At 27.2% G+C, this 25,764-nt stretch overlaps 1 protein-coding gene across 8 annotated transcripts in view; it reads right to left on the bottom strand.

Annotated features, from left to right (window-relative positions):
- LOC107439002 (Rab3 GDP-GTP exchange factor) overlaps window positions 1-25,764 on the bottom strand; it is a 76,772-nt gene that overhangs the window by 33,618 nt on the left and 17,390 nt on the right. For 6 of the 8 annotated variants that reach the window (XR_001583472.4, XM_071181793.1, XM_071181803.1 and 3 more), the window contains exons 4-24: window positions 24,611-24,752; window positions 22,059-22,217; window positions 19,224-19,355; window positions 17,603-17,716; window positions 17,418-17,498; window positions 15,765-16,103; window positions 15,610-15,676; window positions 14,201-14,341; window positions 13,968-14,081; window positions 12,934-13,105; window positions 11,791-11,893; window positions 10,289-10,786; window positions 8,682-8,856; window positions 8,033-8,101; window positions 6,337-6,451; window positions 5,474-5,657; window positions 5,167-5,349; window positions 3,420-3,507; window positions 3,224-3,337; window positions 1,720-1,841; window positions 569-739 (exon numbers count right to left, since the gene is read on the bottom strand). Coding sequence is in view for 7 of the 8 variants with exons in the window: in XM_071181793.1 (XP_071037894.1) it covers window positions 569-739; window positions 1,720-1,841; window positions 3,224-3,337; window positions 3,420-3,507; window positions 5,167-5,349; window positions 5,474-5,657; window positions 6,337-6,451; window positions 8,033-8,101; window positions 8,682-8,856; window positions 10,289-10,786; window positions 11,791-11,893; window positions 12,934-13,105; window positions 13,968-14,081; window positions 14,201-14,341; window positions 15,610-15,676; window positions 15,765-16,103; window positions 17,418-17,498; window positions 17,603-17,716; window positions 19,224-19,355; window positions 22,059-22,217; window positions 24,611-24,752 (3,283 nt within the window). In the remaining variant the exon portion in view is untranslated. The remainder of the gene's footprint in view (window positions 1-568; window positions 740-1,719; window positions 1,842-3,223; window positions 3,338-3,419; window positions 3,508-5,166; window positions 5,350-5,473; window positions 5,658-6,336; window positions 6,452-8,032; window positions 8,102-8,681; window positions 8,857-10,288; window positions 10,787-11,790; window positions 11,894-12,933; window positions 13,106-13,967; window positions 14,082-14,200; window positions 14,342-15,609; window positions 15,677-15,764; window positions 16,104-17,417; window positions 17,499-17,602; window positions 17,717-19,223; window positions 19,356-22,058; window positions 22,218-24,610; window positions 24,753-25,764) is intronic. The other 2 variants (XM_071181798.1, XM_071181797.1) reach the window with 1 other exon arrangement.

Here is a 25,764-nt window from a genome sequence, read left to right as displayed (position 1 = left end):
GACTTGTTGCTCCACCTTCAATCTACTTAAGACTTACAGTTGGTCTTATATGTTTGTCTTAGCTATCTGTATTAAATTAAATAATCCAAATATAGATCTAAAATATAAAAATGCTATAAAAAGGCCTTTTTTTCATTTTTTGAATTGATATCAACAACAATAAAACTAGTCGTCAAAGCACAAGAACTTTTAAATTAAGAAAATTGGTCTAATATTAATACTATGAGATATATTTACAAAAGTGATTTTAAATATAAATTCTAAAACTGAGCTATAATGTGTACATTAGCAGGCTCATACATGCCTTGTTAAGTTTAATATTATGTAAGTGCCCCAGTTTTTAGTCCTTTTGAAACATTTAATAAATGCGAAAATTGATGAGAATGATCTCCCTCTTAATATCATATTCTTTTCTTTCATAGTAATACCAGAAAAAGTGGTTCGTTGAGCAAAAGAGGTAGATCAAAATGCGATTTGGTAGGTACAGAAACATTACAGGGTTCTGCAATAAATTTCACTTTCTACAATTAAAGTAAAAGAACGGTTTAAAAAAACATTTAACACTTACATTTCCAGCTTCAATTTCACTGTCTGAAACTGTAGAGCGAAAAGAGTTTTGATTTATTCTAAGATTTCTATGATATGATGGATTAGTGGTCATACTTCCAGTATCACTTGCATTGCAGCTTGGAGCTGCCTGGTCAGAGCTCTGACTTAAAGCAGTGCCTGCTTCCGAAACCTGAAAGACATCAAATATATAACACATTATCTTATCCTTTATCAACTATTATTATCCTTTACGATCCTTCATCAAGTATTAATTTCAAATTTTTGTAATTAATTTCATACTTCAATATATTATTTCAAAGTTATTTCCTAAAATATGCCTCAATTTCTCATCAACTTTTTTTTTCTTCACAATTTAATTAAAAATTTTTTTAGAACTCAATACTGTCAAAAAGGAATGTATGAAATATCTTTAACAACCAAAGATAAACATTAAATGTTTTTAAAAATATGAGATATTGAATTCTTTTTCTTCAATGAGCACTACAATCAAGAGCAGGTCAAGAAATTTTCAGCTTGCTACCTCCTAACAGAGCAATTCAATGCAAGATTTCGTCATTTTCTATTCCCATGATCCTGAGAACTTAGCTCAACTTCTTCTTTTACCACTTTTGAAAAATAGTTCATGATTATAACTAATTCTTCAAAAGTTATTTTCCTTAACTGTTCCAAATATATAGAGAAATTTTCATTCAAATATTTACAGTTTCTTTTTTCCCTTTGCACTTATTTAGCAGTCCATCTTTCACAACCATATAAGATTATTGTTATTATGAATGTTATGAAGACATTTATTTTAGCAGTTTTTCTAAACTGCTAAAATTTGGACTAAAATTGACTTTTTAGAACGAAGTAGCATCTATTTACCATTGAATTTTGTTATTAATTTAACATGTAATATCTTCATTGTGGGTAATGATTGTGCTTAGACTGTATTGGCTGATTTTTTCAAAGTATGATTTCCAATTGAGATACCTACTGTGAGCACTAAAATTGATGAATACTGACCATCATACTTACCAAAAGCAGCTTTTTATTTAAAATATAAAATAATTAAACTAGTTTCAGACTAATCTAGACATGAATAATCTAGTAAGTATACAAAATTCATTCCTAAATGCCACAGTAAAAGACTTAATTCACAAAACTTACTTCTGATTCGACGCTTGTAATTCTAGAAAATAGAATATTTCGTTTGGCATTTATTATGCTGCGAAACATGTCAGTTGCTTCTTCATGCTCTGAACTTTCAGGTGAAGGAGTAATATGGACATCTAAAAAATAATAACATGATACTCTATAATAAAGTAAATAATTTGAACAACTATAACATCTGAAAATATAAATAAGGTTCTTTATATAAATATACTTAAAAGTATCAATGTTACTAAATGAAAATAACTGAATATCATTGAATTTCTGAATAACTGAAATGAACTATGAAATGAAAATAACTGAATAACTGAATTTCAGGTGAAGGAGTAATATGGACATCTAAAAAATAATAACATGATACTCTATAATAAAGTAAATAATTTGAACAACTATAACATCTGAAAATATAAATAAGGTTCTTTATGTAAATATATTTAAAAATATCAATGTTACTAAATGAAAATAACTGAATATCAACACTTTGAAATTTTAATACTTTGTTTTTGCAAATTTAAGTTATTTACTTTCTATCATAAGAACCATTTTTTTCTTGTTATTCAAGAGGAAAATTGTTTATGGAGAAAAAAAAATATTTTTCTCGAATTTACCCAAATGCTTCAGATCAGGAAACTTAAAATGCTTCTTAATGGAAATCAAATATTCATACAGCAACACATTGCTAAAGTTTTTTTTTTTTTAGAAAAAACTAAAGTACTAATTTTTTTTAATCATAAAAGACATTTATCATTACGCTAATTTGTATTGAGTAAAAATTTGCAAAATAATAATACACATAGATAGAAAATTTAATATGAACTTACGTTAAAATAAAAAATTAATTTGGTAAAGGTATTAATAAATGCTTTGAAAAAAGCTTAGCAAAAAAAGAATAGTTAAAAAAAAATTAACTAAAAATATCCAAGGAAAACAATCTTAGACTAAATAATACAATTATAAACATTTCAGATACTTTAATCATTCCGTCAATTTCAACCACTTTTCGGCCGTTTAGTAATAACTATACAAAAATCAATGAAGTAGTACAGCAAAAGATGAAACTGTAAATTAAAAAAAACCCTACCATGTTAATTATATGCATATAACAAATTAAAAGTATGCATTTACAAATAAATAATATAATTGTAAAGATTAGGAGCCTTTGCATAAAGGAAAAACTTATCTGCATCAAAAGAAAAGAATTATATATAAATGCAACTATTAAAAAACAGCTTAGCATAGAGCATAATTAGTATTAGTGTTAAGTAAATACTGCTGTTAGTGCACCTGGAAGTACAAAACCCTAAGTATGATCAAAAGAATAAATAAATGTAAAAATAATATAAAAATATCTAGAAAAAATTTAATAGATTAAAAAAGCTGGAGCCTTAAAAACATTTTCCATAGCACCACAAATAAAAAAAAAATTTTTTTTAAATGTTTTCAAATTACATTTTTTTTGGAACAAAACAAAGAATAAATCAAAGAAAAATTAAAAACTTACTGCATTGTCCTTCTTGTAGTTGGCCTTTTTCTTGGTATTCCTTCTCACTCATAGGTGAAGCATGATGTTGAAGATCAGAAGGACTGCTATTGGTACTACTCTTAGTAGAGCTTGCTGAAAGATAAGGAAAATTTTTAAATAAAATGTACTTGGAATTCAAAAATTAATTAAAAAACAACTTATTTTATTTACTGACCAACAGAAAGATTCATAGGATCTTCAGTTCTACTCGAATCAGAGAGATGTTTATATAGGTTTTCTCCACTACCAAATGGACTGCTACCCTGAAAAAATAAAAGGCAGTTTTTACAATTATAAACATTTTAAATGATAACTAAAAATAAACGCTAGAAAAATACATACAACTTGTTCAATATCAAAATTTTAACTAGAGTATTATGAATTACCGAGATAATAAACTGATATTAAATTGAACAACAATTGAAATGTGTTCAACAATGCAATATCAATTAAAATGTGTTCGAAAGCTATAACTTATAGTCTACATTTGAAAATTAAAAGTTTACCTTATAAAAAGGTAAAATGAAGTAAAAAATACAGAAAAGTCAGAATCATAAATTTATAAATTAACATAAAAGGGAACTCCTAATTTGAAAAAGTTTGCTATATAGCTCTTCGTTAAATTATTATTATTTATTATTATTAAACAAATGCCATTGACTATTAGGTCATTAGACTTCTAGCTCTCCAGTACTTCTTAACAATACAGTCAAAGTCTTTTAGTGCAGAGCACGCGTCCAAATGCGCAGCAGTCAAGGCTTGTCCGGAGTTACATAAAAGACAATCTGATGAAGCAGTCAGCTTGAGGCGAAATAAATGAGAACATAGACAATCATGTCCGGTCAGAAGTCTCAACATGGCTGCTACAGTAGCACGGGGTGAATCCGGAACAGTAAGTTCCACAGAGCACATTCCAGGACTTATCGCTAGCAGTGTGAGATGCCAAACAATAGAACGATTGTTTGAATATTCTTTTTATTTCAAGTTTAGCAGAATGGGAGGATAGACCTCCACAGGATCTCTGAAGAATATAAGTTTTTTTTTGGCCAAAATTAATCCTCCATTTTGTTTCCTCGAAGACCACAATGAATGGGACTCATTGAAATTCAACACCCTCAATCCCTAAATCTTCTTCAGGACCTCTCTACAGCTCAATACAAGGGAACTACTATTTTCTGGGTTGCTTGACAAAGCCTGAAGGGCAGACGTAGAATCTGAAAAAAATCACAGCTTTTTCAATAGACGAACAGCAAGATGTTGAAGAGTAACATGGATGGCTTTGAGCTCTCCATCAAAGTGAGTTGAAAATGGCCCAGCATGTAGATAAAAAGAAAAGGTTTCATTAAAAATACCAGAGCCAGCACCCTGCGAGAAACCCAAGAGAGATTCGCTAGTGTAGATGTGAAGCCATTAATCAGGGGGAAAACGAATATTGATGGTTTTTAAGGCAACAGCAAGGAGTGCATTAGGACTTGTGTCACGTTTCCGTACATTCAAAACTAAGTCCAATCTGACATCGAGAATCATATATTCTAAACATCATATAAATCATCAGTTCGTATAGCGCATTGTTGACTACATTATATTGGGTATTCTCACAAACACACTGGATGAAGTATTTTTGAGTCTTCAAATTACGAGTCTTGCCACAGTTGTATTCTCAAGAGGAATAACTCTTCATTAAATGAATGCCAAGTTTGCATTGTATTGCATATTGTCTCTTAAAAATGTATTGTATATCATTAGACCTTTGTCTAAAAATATACAATACATTTTTGAAAACGTATTAAACATAGTTAATGGAAATTCTAATTAAAAAAATTTTCTTTTCATAAATCTAAAATATTTTTAATTTGCACATTTATGTAGACTTTTTTTAAATAAAAAAAAGTAAAACAATAGTTATGATTTAGAATGTGTACCTGAGATGGAGAAGCTGTATCAAGTTTTGATTCTTCACAATAATAATGTGTATGAGCAATTTCCAAGACTTGATAAGCACTAGCCATTCCTCCTAGACCATAATTACTATAGGTATGTTCTAATCCTGATATAACCGCTTGAAGGAGTCTCTGATATCCCTTCCAAACTTGTTTAGGTAGGCACTATTAAGAAAATAGAAATTTTTCTATTCCAAAAATTAATAAAACTAGCTCTAACTAAAATAAATTATATAGTATGGTCAGTTATGCAGAAAAATACATACATACATATATTCTGGATACTTACAACATCATCAATATGATCATCTGGTCCAACTTTTGTTTCTAAAGTTTTATTTAGTCGAGAAACAACCAAGTTCCGATAATTTTCGTCTTCCATGAGTTTTCTGACTTTCCCAAACTTCAACCAACTTATACCATCTCCTGCTAACACATTGTTGATAACTTCTTTCAAAAATGTTTGGTTATCCCTGAAATATGATTTCAGATTAAAACATGAGCAGAATAATAAAAATAACAGTCATTTAATATTTTAGTAGTCAAATTTTATTGAAACAATGATTTGGTTACATAATTTTTTTTTTACTAAATCATAAATATGTATAAAAAATATTACACATTAAAAATATATTTATAGACTAATAATAAATAAGAGACTAATAGGTATTAAGTGTGCTGAACAAATAATAGGTATAACAAAGCAATATTTCATAAAAGTTTTGAGTAAAAATATGTGATGATTATAATTAACCCAAGCCAAAGTACCTTGGTCTTACAGTCAAAATTACACCAACTTTTGTAAAGAAACTAAAAACAATATAAAAAGAAATTTTGACAAAAAAAAATAATAACTTCTTAAAATGGGGAATTCCTCACAATAATGCTAAATTAACAGTAGTACATAACAACAACGGAAAAGAGTATTATAGAATATTATCAACACACATGAAAAGGAAAGTTAAATAGACCATGAAAGACATGCAATCAATTGTTAAAAGATACTGATTACAAAATAAATGAATACTTGGCAAGATTGGATGATTTGTGAATACTTGACAAGACATAAGCTATAAGAAATGAACTGAATTGAAAAAAAAGGGGGAATTTTGTTAGTTAATGTTTATGGCTAGATATAAACTTTAAACTTACACGTGAGAGCTTTTATGTTCTTCAAACATTTGTAATTTTTGAGCATCTTGTTTCTTTTGGGGAGTTGCATGTTTGATGAGAGAATTTTTTTCATGTAAAGGGCCTTTTCTTAGACCTAAAAATAAAGTAACAAAAATTTAAAAATATTCTATAAAAATGTAGAAGTTCACACCCAAATGTAATACAAACACAAATAAGTTAGATACATTGTTCCTAAAATATAATAGAACAGCGGCTCCAAATTTTCATTCTGTTATAGAATCCTGAATGGTGGATTTCCCCAACATTACAAAATTTATCATCAATTCTGAACAAAATAGTCGAAGGAGGTTTAAAAATTATTTTGAAAATATCGAATATAAAGAAAATTTTTTTTATCGTTTTATCAATAAGACTTATAATTAGATTATAAGGGCCATACAGTTAAATTATCAGGACGGGAACAGCATCAAGTCCAGTTCTGAATATGCCCTTGGTTTATGTATAAGCTAAAAATTAATAAAACAATTTGACTAATGGTGAAAAGCAAAATAAGTGTTATGAAATTGAGAATGGATATTGGGAAAACAGTTCTATATTGTTGAATTTAGTTATTTTACTTCTAATTGATAACTGCAGTGGCAATACATTTTTTTTATAAATGCATATACTTTTCATAATTTGCGCTTTTCATAATGTGAAAATTATTAGAATAAATATTTTTTTTTTAAATAAATTTTTTCTATTGATAGCTTGCTTAAATAATTTCTTAAAAATAACCGGCAATAAATATTAGATTATCTTATAAACGTAAAATCATAATTTCGAATTTAAAAAAATACCTGATCTGATAAGAAAAACCTTAACTCACAGAATTTAATAGAATATTTAAATCTAAAATGATGGTAATGGATATTTCCATCATCTATTAACCTAACTGTCAAAAGTGTTGTATTAATAATTTGTTTTTCTGCAGATATTTTTTTTTTCTGTAGATATACGTAGCATGTCATGTTTCATAACGTACTTTGAAAATTAAACTTAATATTTTAACCATACATAAACTAATGATTTAGTTGTTTTAAATGGTTTTAAAAAATAAAAAAGAATTAAAACAATACTTTAAAATAAAATTTGATTGCCCTTCTAAGCCAAATCTGTACAATGCAATTTAGGACCAACAAACAAAACAACTTAAAAGACAAAAACATATTTTATCTGGAGCATTATTATAAAACAGATGGTTTCATACAAAATAAGAAAAAATTAACAATTTGCAAAGTTATAAGTTTAATTAAGGAGGTTAAAAATATTGACAAACTAAGTTAAATGAACTAAAAGCTCATTTTTTTGGAGGGGGGAGAGTTAACTCAATTATTTTTCAATAATTAAATCAAATTAATGAAAATTCACCATAAATACTACCAAAGCAAAAGATTTGCATCGCTCCGAGCCCTAGAATACTATCTCAGCTCAGTGACAAATGAACATTAGTCATTATATTAAAATTCTAAGTACCATACTAAAACATTTAATTATTGATTCATGTCCTTTTCTTCAAAATATTATTAATTTAGAAAACTTTCTTCTTAGATTATAATATTAAGTACAATCCTTACACAATATTATTTACTAGACATAAACTTAATTATGAGAAGGATATTTAAGGATTTTAAAAAAATGGTATTGGGAAAATGTTTCTGCTGAGAAAAATTACCTTTAGGAAAAGGACCAAAAGGCTGTGAGCGATCTTTGGCTCTAGTAGAAATGGAACTGGATCTACTACCTACATAAATAATAAGAATGTAACTATAAAAAAACTTTTATAAGAACACAAAAAAATCATAATTTTGATTTCCTTACATACAAAGGGATCTGCAAGAACCACCCTTAATGCATTATTTAAAATCCTAGCCGAAATTTACATAAAAAAAGTATACAGATTAGTGGCCTCTAATATTTAAGCAAGGAAGAAACAAAAATGTTATCGAACTCTGCCAAATCATTACTGGAAAAGTGGGATGAAAAAAATCAAAACCAGTTTGATTGCCAGTGAAATTAAGCCTGAAATTTAGAGGTGTTTGCCGAAGCCCTCTTTTTAACAATTCTGTTTCCATTAGCAATCAAACAGGTTTTGATGTTTTCAGACCCAATTTTCTCAGTAATGATTATTTACATTTTGATAGTGTATTTATTTTTTCCATGCTTAAATGTTAATTTGCCATTCCTAATGTGCATATTTGTATAACTTCATCGTTGACAAATAACTTCATCATTGACAAAAACTATATATATTTAGGGCGGTCATTGCAAAACACCATATATAAATTTAAAAAATCAGAAAAATGAAAATGAGAATTTCTTACTGAAGAAGCCAGAAAGCATACTGGATGTTTGTGCTGCTATACCATTCAATTCACTGCTAACTGTTGACATGATAGAACCTGGACTAGAACCACCATCTCTAGTTACAAGTTCTGTAGATTCAGCAGCATGCTTGTCTTTACTTCCAGTCATTGGTTCCCCTAAGGCTTGCCAATTCTAAAATTAAATTATTTCGGTAAATTTTTATTTTTCTTAACAATCAAATATTAAAACAAGTTTACATAAAAAGAACAATGTAAAACATTTATTACACACATCAAAATTTATTAGACACTTTATACAGCATTTTAACATTTTTTAACATTGCTAAAGAAAGAATTATTTATTGCTGATAGTCAAAACTTGTTCTTAAAAAAAATTATCTTCTTTCTCTTGTTGACTAAATTAACTTAAATGAAGTAAAAACAATTTTCCATTTGAACAATTTTTATTTTTCAGACATGTGCAAGAGAATCAACCACAAACAGAGAAAAAAAAACTATAACATTGTTTACCTTTGATATCTTTTGAATTTTTAAAACTGAAAACTATTGTATAGTAATAAAAAATTACAAAAAATTTAATGAAAGCAACAATTTATTCAAAGATATTTTTCTTGATTTTATTGTTGATTTGATTTGAATTATTAATTGCTGTACAGTGAACAAGATGAAAAAAGAAACCATACTTAATAACTTTTTTGTGACCCTCAAAATATAGGGGGTAGCTGCAATCTGAAAAATATGGTCCAAATAGTTTGTCAGGAGACAGGTTCAAAATTCCAACCTCTTACATGTTAATTTTACTTTTTGAGTATTACACCATATCTCGAGAACTTTTTGAAGAAATGAAAATTTTTTACGCACAATTATAAAATTCATTTATCCAAAGATAATTTCAAGCAAAAAATAACTTATTAAATATTTATTTTTTATTTAAAAGATAGACGAAAAAATTTTAAATTGAAGGTATAAAATTTTTTAAGTCATTTTAAAGTACGTAATTTTACATGGCAAAATAGTTCTAGAATGTGAAGATCCAATCATTATATTAAAAGTTATTAAGAGTGGTGTGTTTTTTATTTTGCGTATTTTGTATCATCCAAATACAGAGTCCACTCAGACTTCAGACACTGAAGTTTTGAGTACGATTCTTATTTCCCATAGTTAATTATATAATACCCAACTTTTAGCCAAAATTTAAAAGAAAAAAATTGCTGTAGTAAATGCATTGTTGTATTTCACATTTAATTCATGTAAATAATAGATATTTTATAGATTAACCTAATAAAAAGCAACATTTTTGCATCGTTTTAATAAGCGGGCAATAATAAACAAGACAGTTCAATAAACCAGAAATTTTTAACAAATAAATGCTTTTAATAAAAAAAAATACTAAATTACTTTTATGATAAATGGTGTAAATTGAAATGAACAATAAACAAATATTTTTTGACAAAATCAATTAAAAAATGTATGTAAATACTTTTTTTATATTTTTATTCTAAAAAACAAATTAATTTCGAATTTTAAATCCACATTTAGTACAAATTAACATACACAGACAGCTCTTTTAATGGTTCTTTAACTGAAGTGCAAAAAGCTCTTACTTTTAACAGACTCTTCTTTCCAGCTTCTCGGGCAGGCTTAGTAGCTTCCATGGCAGTTCGACTAGCTTCTACAGCTGCTTTACTTGCTTCACGTGCTACCTCTCTAGCTTCTCTAGCCATAGTCTCGAACAATGAGCCTTGACTATTCTGTGCAGTGAGAGTCGCACCTCCCTGGCTACCAGTCCTGCTTAAGACACTGCTTATACTCAGAGTTCTCGTTGGAGTACGAGTTCCAGAACTAGCACTGCTGCCCTTATCAACTGAAGGCTCTGAAGATACAGCAGCACTACCAGTCTTCGGACGTGAAGTTGCTGGGCTACTACCAATGCTGTGCAATGTATCATGAATACTTTCAACATCACTACTAAGGCTATCAGCTGGACTTCTACCTTGAATCGGTGGCTGAGGAGAGATAACTGATCGAATTGTTGAAGGTGTCAGTGTTGATGTTTCTGCTTCTTGGCTACTAAATACTTCAGTATCCCCATCTCCATGATCCTGAATTATTAAGAGAACAATATAATGTTAACAGTATAAATGATGCATATTACTTTAAAACCCAGTCATCCTTGAGCATAAAATAGCCTTTTTGTCTAGATAAAAAGCAAAGCAAAGAACACCCACAATGGCCAGTTCCAAAAGATTACAAGATTCTGCAATTTCAAAACTAACATCATGATGATGAACAAGTAGTCAGTAACACCTTTTACTACCCAAACAAGCTAAATTGGTAAGCTGGAAGCCAATTGTAAGTGACTTCAAATAATCAGAGGATAGAACTTTGATCCTTTATAAAGATAATTAAATATAGCAATCACTGTATTATTGCAACTCAGCTAAACAAATACTTAAAGTGTTGATTCAACCATATAAATGAATCTTTCATTGTACAATAACAACTACAAAAATCATTGCTCAATTTTCAATACATTAAAATATTTAAAAAATATTAGCAGAAATCGAGAAATAAAAATATTCAAGAAATTTCTAACATAAAATTCTTATTTTCTTCCTTGTCTTCCAAAAACATATTTACAGTGTTCATTTTTACAATACAAAAAAGTTAATCTTGATTCATACTAAATTTTATTAATAATCTAACTGGAAAAGTTTGGGAACGATACAAAATTTTATTACATAAAATCATATTATTTAATGACCATGCAGTCATAAAAACTAAGGAAACAATTCTTACTTTGGTTGATAACTGCACATTGTATATATTACTATAGATGACTTAAATCATGATGTCTAATGCTATAAGCCTGCAGTTATTAAAGGAAATGATTTATCTGAAAAATGGATTTTACAATACTACAATAATTCACAGTTAATGAAGGTTGTCTTGAAGTTGTCCGACTGACCTAAATTTTACACAAAATAGTCCCTTTTTTTGTTGTTGACAGAAACAAGACAAAGGGGTGGGAGCTAAACTTTGTAAAAAGTTCACAAATTAGGCACATAAAGTAAAATTAAGAAAGCTTAAAATAAAATAATCTCACTTGAGATTCTGATCTGTAGGCTAATGGTTGAAATCCTGGAGTAACAGCTTGTTCTGCAGCACGAGCAAGATCTTCTTCAGGATCACAATTATAAGACGGACTACTGCAAAACGATGAAACAAGACATATGAAAATTCAATTAATCAAGTCTTTAACAAATAAGTTATATAACAAGTTCAGTCAAATTCACAACACATAAAGAATGCATCTTTCATTGCTTATATTTTTTTAATCACATACAAAAGTTAGAATACAATTCAATTTAATAAATTAATTAATTTAAGTCATTTCATTACTTAAATTAAAATATTTAAAGGCTCTTGTTTTAACAGAAAAACAGTTACTAGAAATTTAAGAATAATTCCAATTTTTGGGGCAGTATAGATGATAATAATAAGCCAATTTTTTTAAAGATAAAACTTTGACATCAAACTGTTCCTTAGTATTGTTGGGGCAGATACTTTAAAGGTTTCTGAAGTTACCACTAAATAAGAACTTTAACAGAAATATCTTACTGACAACATGGAAGGACAAAAGAGAGATTACTGAATAAGAGATAAAATATTCCTATATAGAAAGAAAAAAGAAGTTACTCACTAATTTTTAGCAAGGCACATATGGAAAGTATTAGTGATTAGTATACATAAATTCTTGTTTGTATTCTATTATCAAAGCTAAACTGATTCAATCTAAATTGGGTACTCTAAATGGCAAGTTCAGACATTGTGTTTTGAAAATTGAGTGTTGAGACTAAAATGTCACAAATCCAAACCATGAAATAGTTATAAAGAAAGACATTTTACTTAAGATATTTGAAGCAATCGCAACAAAAACTTTGGAACATATAGCATTAAATACTTTAAAATATATTAAAATCTGATGCTAAATTCTTAAATGGGGGAAAGTAAAATTTGGAAAAACATATAAACACATTATTAATTTAATTTTTTTTAAATTTGAGAATATCAACTGTATTAACCTTTTATCTATGAAGACATTTGCACAAATCTATTTAAAAAATTTCCAGATGAACAATATTTCTTCGTTAGATAACATAAAGAAAAACTTACATTTAGTTTTCACACCAAACAAAAGAATTAAAAGTTTAAAACATATTCTAAGCATTAAAACAAAGCAGCAAACCTAGAAAGTGAAGAATGTGATGATGATGTGGAAAGTGAACCAGGTATAGAGAAGGCAGAATCACTACTATTAATACCAGTAGTTGGCAATTGCAATGTACTTGGAGGTTGATAAACTGAATGATGATCAAAAAGCACTTGAGTATTACTAGATTCATCAATTCCAGAAGCAGCTAAAAATATGAAAAATAACCTTGGATATCAGCATTTTCTTAAGTAAAAGGAAAGAAATACATTCACACTCTTTAAGTTTCATAGTTAATTTTTATGGCTTCAAAAGCAAAAAAACTTTTTTTTTTCAGGTTTGATTTTTCAAGGGAATAAGAATTTTCAAAATCCAAATGTAATGAGGTCTTTTATTTATTGTTTGTGTATTGGTAAAAAATAATAAATAAATTTTCCTAATCTTAGATTTCATTTATAATTCCAAAATCTATTGAATTACACAGATTAAAAAGAATAATTAAATGAATAGTACAAGATAAGAAAAAAATATTGAAAGAAGTCATATTTATATAATAGGCAATTTTCTTAGACTTAAATCTGATAGGACTGATGAAAATATTTGATCATTCGAAAGTTTAACTTACTGCTAGTTTAAATTTTTCACTTTAAAATAATAATTGTTGTGATAAGCAAAGCATTAGGAGGGGCTTAGGGGCTTCTCATTCATATCGCCCAAAAATTCTTTGAAGCTTCAAAATAATGTCATATCTCTTTATAAATCTCAAAAAATCTACTATTTATTTAAAAATTAAAAACCTTACATCGTTTATATATTACATAATAAAATAATTTCATGCAAGTGATGTCTTAAATGCAATTTAAATAATTTTATTAAAAACATATTCACAATTTGAATGCAATGAGTTGAATCTAACATTTATGTGCAGTTACTAGTTTACAAAAGCAGTTTATAATTATTTAATGTATTTTATCAAAGAATATCAATGGACAGAGTAGTAAAAAAAATAAATTAAAAAAGATTAAGTTAAATTGTTAGTAATGGCAAATTAGATAAACATGAACACAAACCTGGGAATCCCTCACCAACTATTTCACTGTTAACCATATCTGTAACAAAATCACTAAGAGAAGAATATGATGAACTTGTACTCCCAGCACCTTCACTATCACTACAGCTCTCATCTGATTCAATTAATAATAAAGAGTAAAGATTAAAATAAACCAAGACAATACAACATACATAAGTGGGAAAAATTATATTAGCTATAATACATGATCGCCTAAAATAACAATTTTAATACCTGTAGAGGGCTCAGACTGTAGAGTAGAAGAAAGCGAATTAATTAAAGTTGATCCTTCACTCCAGACTTTGAAATGCAATGGCTCCAATTGATTAATATACCATTTGGGTTTATCTCCAACTAGAGTAGGATCAAAAACTCCTGAAATAAGAGATTCAATTTTAAAACTTAAATTACAATAAAGTTAAGAGATAAATTTGAAATTTAAAATATAATATAGCTGTTGATATAAAAAGAAAAGAAAAAAAACAGAAGACTTCTTTTTCAAGCTATTCCATAATATCTTAGAATATTTTGGATGCAGGAAATGTTAAGGATTTTTTCAATAAAATGAAAAAGCTATATACTAAAAACTACAAATTTAAATTAACTATAGTATTTTTCCTTTACGATTAAAAATAAATAAACCTGAAGATCAAATATTTTTATTTTACTAACATCTGAAATTTTAATTTGAATAGAAATAGCTATTGCATTCATTTTAGATAGTTAAATGATATTCTTCAACGTATTTTAAAACAGTAAGTTCTATATAATAATAAAAAAAATTTAAAAAAAAGGAAAGAAAGAAAAAATTCAAATGTATTTCTACTAATTCATTTTATTATTTAGCAGTTATTAGAGCATCAATAAAAATCTATTTTGCTACAAATCTACTTATTTTACAAACAAGATAATTTTTTACTGAATCAGAAAAAATGAAGTTATCATTTAAAATCTAACAGAGTTGGCAACTGTAAATATAATAAAAAAAATTTAAAAAATTGGTAGTTCTATTTTAAGCTTATCAAAAATAGGGATGAGAGCAGACGAAACACTTAGGATTGAACTTCAGAAAAATCACTATTTTGGACTTGTCAATGAGTTGTAGTTGATGAGAGCTTTTAAAAATGAGATGTGTCCAAAACTATCAAAATGTAATTGAAAAACAAATTATTCAATTATTTGGCTATATATTTAACCAAAGAAATTTATTTAGATAATTATCACGAAATGAAGCACTATTGTGATAATGACATCAGTACGAAATTCAAATTAATGGTTTATTAGAAAGCTATAACTTTATACTAAATATTAATTTCATTAGAATAGTTTAAATCCTGCTAAGCATTACCTTCAAATACTCATAAAACAATTTGAAACAATCAATAACAAATTATATTTCATACAGTTTATTGCAGTCGAACACTAATTATCCAAGTAGACTTCTTAAATTGTATTTTACACATTAAAATCATCTTGATAATTAAAATTTATAAAATACCAGGTAGTTTCTACAAGGGCTTGTAAAAAGACTAAAAGCAACAGAAAAGAGATGATTGAAAAAGGGTAAATCCATAAGTGAAAACTTAGTTTTCTTAAACCTTACAAATTGCCTTTTGAAAATAAAATGTATAAAGGGTAATTACCCGTATGAACTCTTAAGAAAGCCACATTTGTTGGAGACAGAGTCCATTCTGCAAAAAACTCTACAGCCTAAAACAAATTTTAAAAAAAAAAACTATTAAGGAGTGAACTTTCAAAAATATTAATTGAAAAGAATATGGAATAATTATTAATATACCTGAGTACGAACAAATCCCTTCAAAAATTGGGAAAACTTAGGCCTTGAATGCAAAAAACTGTTAACTTGAAAAGCTACAACAGGTCGCGGATATAATCGCAATGTTCTTGTATGCTCCATAAAATTTGCTAGAACACCTGGAGAATTAAAGAAGCGAACCATAGCTATACGAGTCGCAACATCCACAGAGTCCACATCATTGCCATAGATTAAGGGATTGAAACCTGTAGCCAGTGGGGGGAGTGGAGGTTCATGCGATACTAAACGGTCAGCTACTCCTGGTTGAATTCTATCCAAATTTCTGATTGGTTGAGGGCTCATACTCATGGATGCTAGAGCCTGGAAAAAAATAAACCAAAAGGAAATTGTATTGTAATCACAATAACACATGGTCAAAGGTTGATACAGAAAGTTTCATTCTTATAAAAAACTTAAGAGGCTAAATATTATTGCATTTTTTATATTTTAAACAATCTAGTAATTGAGCTGGACATGTTTTGTAACATGTTTGTAACATGTAAAGCTTGTAACATGTTTTTACTTCAGAAAACACTTATTACAAGTATTATTGTTATATTTACTTTTTCATTTTACTAAATGTTTCCATTTTGTCAACTTTCCCAGACATTATAACTCCTTTTAAAACTTCTGATTGACAGTATCATCAACAGTAAATAACTTCTCACAAATATTGTGTTTCCTTATTACAGCTTCAAGAAATAGCTCATAAAATTATTTGGAAAAAAAAAGAGATCAATAACTGAAAATAAAGAAAACATTTTAAGCTTTTTAGAAATAAAGAGAAAAAAATTTTTGGTGATTGAAAATATATATTGATTTTAAAGGTGATTGAAAATTGTATTCAGCTAAAGCAGGTTTTTTCTTACTACCAGAATAGGAAAAAAAATTGTGAGTCCAGATTTTCATTTCTTTCTTTTTGATATCAAATACCTTTTGTTATCAAAGTTTGTGGTAACAAGAATGATAGTAATTGCAATCTCCATAAGTTTTCTAAAGCAATGCTGTAATAATATGTATATTTTACCTTCTTTCCATCACCCTGATGCTTCCCAAGAAATATAACTCCTCCAAAAAAATGGAAATCAGTTTATAACATTAAAACATTTATTAACATGTGTAAATGAATTTTGAATAAAAGTTAACATAATTAAACCACCAAAACAAAACTACTAGCATACATTTTCAACACTTCCGCTCTCCATTAGAGGCCTACCTTCTCTATTTTTTTTTTGCTTTTTGTTTGAGGGTGGCACCACCAGACATCACAAATGCAGTCCGCATAGCATATTGATGGAAACAATATTTTACACCACAGTAGTTGCACATTTTCCCTCTATTTAAACATTTTTATTTATCAAACATTGGCCAATTTTTAAATTTTATCAAATTTTACAATTGTTTGAAATTTTAATTTTTATTGCCAGAGTAAAGAAACAACTACCAAGCATAACACTTTATAAACTGAATAATAATTTTAAAATAGTTAATATATAATCTATTACACATAAGAAGTACCTATTAATAGTTTAATATGACAATAAAAATGCTAGATTTATGTAAAAATAAATAAAGATAAAACTAAGGTAATCAATTTTTTCACATTTTAAATAATAATCTGATTTATTATATTACCTGTTTCAAATGATTCTGTAATATAGTTCCTTCAGGTTCAGGAAGAGGTGGAAGATCTTCAACTCCGGGTGGTTTAGTTATCTATAACATATTAAAAATAAACACAAAGGATTTGTTAGAACAAAAAATATTAACGTAAAAAAGTTCATATAAATTTCAGGAATAATTTAATAATTAGAACTTACTCGATTAGAATCTAAATCTACTAGCCACACATCTTCAGGTAATCTACAATGTCTTTTAAACATAAGGAAACTAGCAGGAATCCCAATGATATATGGTGTAGGAGCTAACAGAAGCTAAGGGAAAATAAAGATGATAAATGTTTACCATAATTTAAACTTTTATTGGCATAATTTTTAATTATACACTGTAAAAATAAAAAAGAACTGAAACTAAATAATTACATGAAGACATTTAACGTTTAATTCTAAAAAATGAATTTTTTAAAGTAATATTATAAAGCTAATTAAATTTCAATTAATTAAAATTTCCTTCTGTACATGCATATCTTTTAATTGAAAAAAAAACTAAACTTCAAGAAATCAGGAAGACTAAGCTTAATTCTTCAATTTAATAAAAAAAGAGGTCTTCAAAAAGGATATTAATTTATTCATTTGTTAAAGAATGTAGGACAAAGAAAATTTTGCAATAGTCTGATATTAAACAAAGTTATACAACAATCCAGAAAAAAAAATTATTACAAGTTTAAAAAAACAAATTTAAACATTTTAAAGAAAAATTACTATAGATTAAGTTATTTCTTTATATTTTTGCTAAGAGCTAATTTAAATTGCTTCTGAACTTCACAATAGTTTGGTTAGTATAATAAAAAAAAATAGTATTTTTAAATGAAAGTTAAAATGTATTTTGTTTGCTTAGATGCTTAATATCAGAAGATTAAGAAAAGGGGCTCAGTACATAGAAAGGTTATGTGAAATGTTTCAGCCCTCATACTGAAAAACAACTTTTTTAAGAAATTATTATTTAAATAATGCTACACATTTTTCTTGCAATCCTATGCATTTTACCAGTATTACAAAAATACATTTATGACACTTTTATGATATGTTTTATCAGTTTTCAAAATAGCTATTACCCTTAACAGACCAATGCCGCCATATGAGCAAATTTATAATTTTACTTAGCAACTAATATAATAATTAACTAATTTAATACTAATACTAATACAACTAATTTAATAATTATTTGCATAATTATTATTAACTTTAAAACTATACCTAATGGGAAGTAAACTTGAAATATTTCCAGACCTTTAAGGGTTAAAAGAAATTTTTTTTTATTCATCATCACAAAATCTCTATAATCCTAACCTTTATATATGTTTACTAAAGATAGCAACAGATGAATTCTTAATAAGTGACACACATTTCTTCTTTTTAATTCTTTACACACTATTCTTAGAATTAACTATTATCATAACTTATTTTAAACATAGTATACAATTGTTCTTATTATTAATTTTATTCTACAAGTTGTTAGCAAGCATTGAAATGACAGAGTTGAATATAATGTGTTCTAGTATATTTATTTGATTTTATCTTGATATTTTAAATATAGCTGTAAGTTGATGATTATTGAAACTGTGAAGTTTATGAAATATTTGTTCTTTCAAACAAGCCAAAAAAAAATCCCACACAAAATCAAAAATCACTAGTAAGGAAAGATTTCTTTGTTAATAAAAATATCAGAACACATTTAAATTGCAACTTTGCCTCATTTATGCTCATTATGAATATCATCTATGCTATCTTTAAAAATAAATATGAATATATTGGTTATTACCTGTTCAGCACCATTCATACAAGTTGGAAGCAATGGTATCACAGGAAACATGTATTCCAATGGATAAATCATTGTAACAAAGGCCATTACACTCATTGAGAGGGCATTATAATCTCGGGATTGCATTAAAATCTGCACAAAAAGAGCACATAAATAGTGGAACTAACAATTATAAAATGCTATACTGATAAAGTACTTTATATGGTAAAATTCATAAAAAAACCTTTATAGTTTCATTCAAGATTAATTAAAACAAATGTGACACTAAAATCATAAAAGCCATTTGAAGTATATGTCAAATTAGTATTTACGTATGAGAAAAATTTCATTGTTAAGTTATTGAGGAAGTTTAAATTATTAGCTTATAACTTATATTTATCTTGAAATTTAAATCCCATGAGTCAAGGTTTAATTCCTTGTAGGAAAGTTTGGATTTCTAATTGAATTACATTTCCTCCAATCCAGTCTCAGTGGTTTGGAGTACACTCTAATATAATGAATGTCGCAAGTAGTTTCCAAGCCAGAAAAATTTAGGTACGGTTGGGGAGAGTACTGACACAACAATCTGAAAATCCATAACCAAACTAAAATTCACATACAGACTATGCCCCCATTTAATGTGTTTATAAAGCAGTTTAGTCATGGATTTTCAGATTGTTGTCTGCTTTGATTTAACAAAGGAATATTTTGAAGTAGGTTTTCGAACAACTTTTTTTTTTTTGTACTTTTGTATTTTGTTTTTGTATTTTGTATTATGTAATTTTCTCTCCTCCTGGACTTCATGCAAAACCTTTGAGGTACAGAGAGAGAGCAAATTTTAGACATTTTTCGTGTTTTCTCGATAGAAGAGGTTTTGCGTTTTTATGACTTTCGAGGCTGTTACCCTCCGACGACGTCAGCTTCGGATGTCATTAATATATTTTCCATTTTTTTATTGTTTACTTCCTTAAAATGTTCTATTGGTTTCAATTTTCTTACGGAATTTCCGCTGCATTGCGCAACTTTCCTTTAGAATTGTAGTTTCCAAATGTTTTATATATGATTAATGATTTCTCGTTTTTTTTACTATTACAATTTATTTCTTATTCTTTCACTATGTATTAAATATTTAAATACACATTAATGCTCATATCTATTGACATTATTCTTTGAGTAAATAGGAATTTTTCCATGATTAGAAAAATTGTTTTTACTTTTAAAATTTTAATTCTTCTTTCTGCAGTATAGTATTTACCATATATGGTTATTGTTAATTTCTCTCCTTATTTCAGCAAACTATTTGCTAGTGCTTGTTAAGAAGAGCTCTAAATCAGTAAAATTAATGCATCATGCATTTTTAATGAAAAAAATTTAATTAAAATAGGAGAGGAAAAAATCTCAGATTAAGCTATTGGTATCGCTGAAAACGAATACACACTTTCAAGAATCTAGTTCATTGAAATATATCTGCCCATCATCATCACCACAGTCTATGTGCTTATATTTAAAATTTTAATTAATGCAATTTCATTTTGTTCCATAATTTTAGCAAATATCAATAAGCTAGACATTTTTGCTTCACTAAAGTTAAAGAATTTAGAAAAGAAAAAACTTATGCAAAATGAAAAGAAATATTCTAATGTATATTTTTTATTATTTATTAAATAATTAAATATACAGTAATGTTAATATCACTTCTTACCATTTTTATTCTTTGAGTAAATAGGAATTTCACTATGGTGAAAAATTATTTTTCTATGTATTTATAAAATTTAATTCCTATTTCTCTAACATAAAACTAAATAAATGCATGTCCTTGATTTCAATACTCTCATAACATATATTAACGCAATTAAAATAAAGTTAATAAAATCTACTAGAATATATTAATTTCTTTCTTTTTAGTTTGACTTTTTTTTAAAAGAATGAATTAAAAGTTTTGCTGGGATCGCAATTTTTTTAAAAGGCTACTGTTATGCTGAATATAATTCCCTGGATTTAATTCAAGCTAGAATAAATAAATAAAAAATAAATAACTTAAGCTTTTTTACATTTTTAAAATCTAGAACTATTTAATATAAAAAATTTATTCAAAATTTTTTTCACTAACATGAAAATAATTAGAATTATGCCTTAAAACTAAGATTAACATAGTTAAACCCTTTTTTACTGAACTAAAAAATCTTTGATATTCAGAACCATCCACTATTAACAATGTTTCAATGAGTACCATATAAATTATTATATGTTATTATTATTAGAAAATATTACAAAAGTTATTTTAAGCCACATTTTTATTAAGCTAGATTAGGGCACAATTTATTATACTTATCTTTGTTCCCACATAGTTATTTACCATCTAAAATTGTTGGACTTAATTACTAAAATTCAAATGAAAGCAAAAACGTAATGGAATTCACAGCACAGCGATTGTAAAGGAATGGCAGACGGACATGAGTGACGTCAATTCGTGAATAATCACGTAACTACCCGTTTCAGATGAAAACGAAAGTAAACGTTTCTGGCTTCAAAATAACTTAATAATTAGCACTCATAAAAAAGTAATAAAATGTATTCTGGTGGTTTTGAAGGATTCTGAATGCATTAAGATTTTTAAAAAATTGACTGTAATTATCCATTTTCATACAATAATACACAATGGTAGATTTTAAGTGTAGATCTTTTATTTACATTAACCCCTGATTTAGATTAGCATTAAATAAATAAAAAAATAATGTTAAAAACACACATACAAAAATAATTTTCAGAATTTCCAAAAAGTGATAAAGGATGTAAATGAGCAACTCCAAATACACAAAATGCATAGATTTGGTCAAATTAAATTAATTCACTCACCTTATGTTCTAAAATAATGCACGTAAGAACTTTCATGCAAGTGTTAACACCTAATAATTCTAAAGGGAGATGAAGAGGAAAATCAACTAATGAAAACCTAGTATGGTCAGGGAGAGCAAAGGTGAGAGGAGGCTGAATATCTCGGGGCAGAATTTCCACCTGAAATGAAACGTTTTTAAATGCAATTAATAAGTAAAAGATAGTTCATATAACCAGGGGTAGCAGCAAAGTTTTTTACAATTTTAGGGTAATTTTAGGAACTTTTTTCAAAAAATTTTAGGTAAATTTTAGGGGTAATATATGATTTTGCTAGGATAAAAACAGATCACACGGTAGTTTATTACATAACAGAAGATTATTACAATTCATCCACACATATCATAAATAATTGCAAGCCATAAAATAAAGCTCTGAAATTTATTAAGTCAAGAATGAAATCTCTAAAGTGTAAAAATGAAATTTCAACTTTACATATTACCTATCAGAAATTAAGTGCATAATTCAGGAACAGGCAAAAGTGAGAATAAATCAAGAGAAAAAATAAATTAACACCAACTTGGATTTTTATTTAATTTTTACCTTCTTAATCAAAACTTTATTATTACCCTTTAAATTACCTTATTAAGAAAAACTATTGTGTGATTTTATTAGATTTCAAATCAGCAATTTATATTAAAAGTTAGAGAAAAACAAATTAATTATGATCATTTTGCTAATATATTCTTGATATGATTTGTAAGATTCTTTTACTGCCTTCAATAGTGTTGTGGTGATCTTCACCACTCCTCCATAATTTCGAATGGTATCTTTGATTAGACTAAGAGACATAATAGTATTCTCATGGTGACTCACATTAAGCATTGCTTTATTTATCGAAAAACCTTTCTCAGGATCAGAATTCCCAACTGGCAAAATTAAAACAGTTTTAATTAATGTAGTTAAATTCTTATATTTCAGATTATTGCTGTTTTATTTATATTTAGCCTATAACTCTAATTTTTTAGGAACACCAACAAAATTTTATCAGATTTTTAGGAATTTTAGGGTTTGCACATAGTTTTAGGAATTTTATGAATTTTAGGGGGAATGTGACCCCTGTATAACGCATGAATCTTTTATAAGATTACACAATTTGAATAAAACAATAAAATTTTTACAATTAGGTAATAGTATAGTATTATTTTTTTCTAATATAGAGGGAAAAAAATTTGTTTCACAAATTCAGAAAAATATTTCAATCAGTTAGCTCTTCTTTCTTATCTATATTTTTTTAGACCTTAATTTGTGTAAGAACAATTAGAATATTAATTTGAACATGATTATTGCCTATTCTATCTGCCACAATTGCTAAAAATGCCTCAATTAAATGCTTTATAAAAAAACAAAATCTTTAAGTGCATAAAAAAACTTCTTTTGTAGCTAATCAGGAAATATGCTGTTATTTCTCCTTGGCAGTTGCCTTCCTATTAAAACTACTATAGATGTTGAAGCAAGTTCATGTTCATTGATAATGGTGACAATATTAGCAGGTTGAGACTATTCTGTAGATCTTGAAAAAGGTGTCTCAAAATTCATGGAAGATTTGGTGCCAGTAAATATTGCCACAAAAAAAAGATAAAATATCAGCTGGTAGTTCAGAGTTGTTAAAAATGACACAAAAGAACAAATCATTTTCATTGCTGAGCATTGCAATTTGATTTCTTGGCTGAAAGTGCTCTCATTGGTTGTGGTGTGGAAGTTTGGAAGACTTGGGGTACTAGCTCAGGGCCCTGTTCATATCGCCTGACTAGAGTCAAAATTACATGGCATTCCTGCCATGCTTGTTGGCAATTAAACAATGGTCTGACAATCACAATATTTCATCAAAAATACACTGTTAAACATTTTAACGTTATTTTTAGATAAATATAAAATATTATTAATATTTAAATTCATAATATATGAATATAAAATATTATAAATATTTTTTAAATATTATGATTATTTTTTAAAATTTTAATTCTGAAAATTACTTTACTTCACACTTTTCTTTTAAAATTTTTCATCATTTTAAAATTAACCATACAATGTTCACCATATTTTCAGAAATGCTTCAAAAGACATGCCTCACAATATTGATATCATCAGCTTCCTTAATTCCATTTTTTTCAATCATCGGCTTCTTTAATAAAATTTTCAATTTTTAAAACAGCAGCCACATTTAAAAAAGGTGGCCATTGTTAAAAATTCAACAACTGACAAACTCTCCTAGTTTTCCTCTTACAGTGTAATGTATACTTTATAAAGCAATAAAAAAAGTTAAAGTAATCAAAATCTATGCCTTAAAAAAATTACTTTTTGCAGGAATTTTGGAGACACCATGTAACTGTGACTTGCTATGTATCTTATTTATAAACTTGTATGTGAATATTGATTGTCTTGTAATGCTAGTAGCCTTTTATACATATATATTTGTTTACTTAAATAAATTTAAAAAAATAATTTCTAATAACTCACAATTATATACAAACTCAGCAGTTAACAAAGTTAAGTATTAAAATGAGAATAAATACCTCCACCCTTGTTTTCCCAGGTATTGGAACCGGGGCACTGAGTAATCTCAGCATCCACATTTCAAGCTCGCGCATCCCATGAAGAATAACAGGTGGCAAATTGTCTGTTTTTCTGCCAGTAATGTAGGACCAAATTGTATCCCTAAAACATAAATAATAAATCTTGATATTTTCATACACTTACATTTATCATATTACAAAACACACAATTACGATTACAAGTAAATTTTTAATAGGTTTTTATTTTCTTTCAGGGCTAGAGGCATTCTAAAATTTTTTTTTTTTTTTTTTTTTTTAAAAAGAACTTTTTTAACATTATGTTCACAATAATTGCATTTTGTTAATGCATGTTTAAAGTAAAGAAAATAACTATAGGCAGAAATTAACATTTTTGGTTAAGCTAGAAAATTTTTTCAAAGCTAAACAAATATTCTTATTTCTAACTTCTTCCAGATAAAAAATGGCACTTATCTCATTTATGGGATCAAGTAGCAAAATTTTATTTTTACTTATTAGATGTCTTTAGTCAAATTTATACTGCATTCTGAATAAAATACATTTAATACGAATAAATATCACATGCCACGTAACCCCTGTAACCAAATTACATATTTTATGCTTGAAGAACTTGTTATTATTTAAAATTTCTTTGAGGCTGTTTCCAATTCTAATACAAATAATAATTTTACTATTCTAATATCCAAATAGTGAAACTAAATTATGTAATCATGCGTAGTAATCATGAAAAATCAAAATAATACAGGTAAATATTAAATAAATAAAAAGAAAATAATAAACATTTTAAAAATAAATAATTGAATTTAATTTGATTACTGTTGTTTGTTGCTGACTAGCATGTCACTTCCATGTGTTAAGCCTAGGTACAGCAACATGTAAAATAGACGCAAAATTAAATTGATCTAGATGTTTTGTTTTAAAAACAATCATAACCAAAAATGAAGTCGCACATAAATAAGTAGAAGAAAAGGGGGGGGGAATCTTAACAGCAACTTATGGAATTAAAAACACATGCTCTAACAAGATATAGTATAATGTCTGATCTGATATTTATCAAAGTAACTAATAAAGGAAAACATCGGATTAAAGTATACCTTTGATAATAAGTAGAGAAAAGAGATTTTTAATCAATATTG

The sequence above is a fragment of the Parasteatoda tepidariorum genome, chromosome 1 (genome assembly GCF_043381705.1).
Source record: "Parasteatoda tepidariorum isolate YZ-2023 chromosome 1, CAS_Ptep_4.0, whole genome shotgun sequence".
Taxonomy (NCBI): Eukaryota; Metazoa; Arthropoda; class Arachnida; order Araneae; family Theridiidae; genus Parasteatoda; species Parasteatoda tepidariorum.
Note: the sequence above shows the minus strand (reverse complement) of the source record. Positions and strands in the feature narration are given on the sequence as shown.